The sequence below is a fragment of the Papilio polytes genome, unplaced genomic scaffold (assembly GCF_000836215.1).
Source record: "Papilio polytes unplaced genomic scaffold, Ppol_1.0 DF824158.1, whole genome shotgun sequence".
Classification (NCBI taxonomy): domain Eukaryota; kingdom Metazoa; phylum Arthropoda; class Insecta; order Lepidoptera; family Papilionidae; genus Papilio; species Papilio polytes.
In genome coordinates, this window is record NW_013525046.1 from 1,288,043 (window position 1) to 1,289,678 (window position 1,636).

The window sequence follows — 1,636 nt, forward strand, 5'->3', positions numbered from 1 at the left end:
CCCGAGAAATGTCCGGTTTCCGAGGGATACGTAACTTTTTGTAATTTACATAGTTCGTATGTTTTCTAATACCACGCGGACGAAGTCGCGGGTAACAGCTCGTTATCAAATAAATCATCTCAAAAATAGTAAGTAAGGACAAAATTTATTTTAAAAATTAAGTGTTTTATAGAAAAAGAGCTTTAAATATAATCTAATATGATAAATGCGGAAATTTGGATGGATGGATGTTTGTTAGATTTAGCACCCTAAACCGCTGAACAGATTTCTATGAAATTTGGCACAGATCAGGGGATAGTCTGGAAGAACACATAGGCTACTTTCATTTGTTTTTTTTTTAATGCACTCGGAAAGAGTCGCGGGCGATAGCTAGTAAAAAGATAAATAACGAAATAGTGATTTATTAAATTAAGCGATTGACACGTAACTGAAGTTGGCACGTCTAACAGAAAGGCAATCTAAGTTCCAATGTGCCAACTTAGATGCAGGAATACTCACTGAGTAGAGTTGAAATTTTATTTTTGTCGTTTCCAAGACGCTTTAACTCATTGTAAACGTAGCTGACATCTGCCGGCGCCGGGTATACATGTTCTTCTACAACTTTTTTATCGGTGTTGGAATATGCTGTCGAAATATGCACGTAAGCCTAGAACATAAGTAACAATTTCTTATAACAAATAACTATTCGTATTATTACACTCCTGTACTAGCACAGTGTTATTTAATTTTTTTCAACATAATTTAGATTGAATCACATAAGTACAGTCAGCACCACAAATATTTAAAAATTTACAAAGCGTCAATAATGTGTGTTTGTTTTATTGTCGCGACGTTATCTATTCGTGAGTAGTGGAATTCATGTCCGTGGAATAATCGAGCTGTTTCTAGAATGTTCTATTGCAGCGACATCTGGTGACGAGTAACAAAATTGACATATGTCGAATAGTCGAGATCGTAGCGCCATCTGTTGACTTGACTTGACTGTACATAATACATTATCCCGTGTTATACAAAAAGAATATGCTAAAATATTATATTATACTAGTATCTATATTACCTGAATATTTTTAATCTTTTTGCATAGATTTAAAACTTTTCTAGTACCTTCATAATTGATTTCTAAAGCCTTCAATAGTGGTTCATTAAAATTTGTCGTAGCAGCCGAATGAATTACTACTGAAACCTGAAAAACAAAGATTTTTATAAAAAAAAACTTTTATGTCTATTTAAAAAATAATTTGAAAAATCTTACATTGTTAATTAGTACGTCTTCATTAGCCAATGATATACCTAAATTATGTTTTTCAATATCACCTGGAATAACTACGATTTTATCTAAAGCTTTCGGTTTTTCTTCCTTTAGCCTTGAAAATATCTGTCAAAGAAAAAACAAGAATATTTTAAAATCATTTAAATAACAGTAAACAACATTATTATAATCTCTAAGCACTTACCGGATTTTCAAGTATGGTATTTAGCCTCACTTGTGCTCTTAAATGTTGCGTTTCTCGAATAAGCATATAAATTTTCTCTATATCTGTACTGTACAATAATTTCTCTACAAATGCCTGAAATGATTCAAATAAAATCACTTAGTCAAAGAATTATTAATTAGAATTCCTTATTTTTTGGATAG

The 1,636-nt window shown here is 31.5% G+C and overlaps 1 protein-coding gene across 1 annotated transcript in view; it reads right to left on the reverse strand.

The window, feature by feature from the left end:
- Positions 1–1,636, reverse strand: part of LOC106111491 (fatty acyl-CoA reductase 1-like) — a 6,331-nt gene that overhangs the window by 3,538 nt on the left and 1,157 nt on the right. The window contains exons 3-6 of the mRNA XM_013293610.1: positions 1,455–1,568; positions 1,253–1,375; positions 1,058–1,183; positions 499–646 (exon numbers count right to left, since the gene is read on the reverse strand). Coding sequence (XP_013149064.1) covers positions 499–646; positions 1,058–1,183; positions 1,253–1,375; positions 1,455–1,568 — 511 coding nt within the window. The remainder of the gene's footprint in view (positions 1–498; positions 647–1,057; positions 1,184–1,252; positions 1,376–1,454; positions 1,569–1,636) is intronic.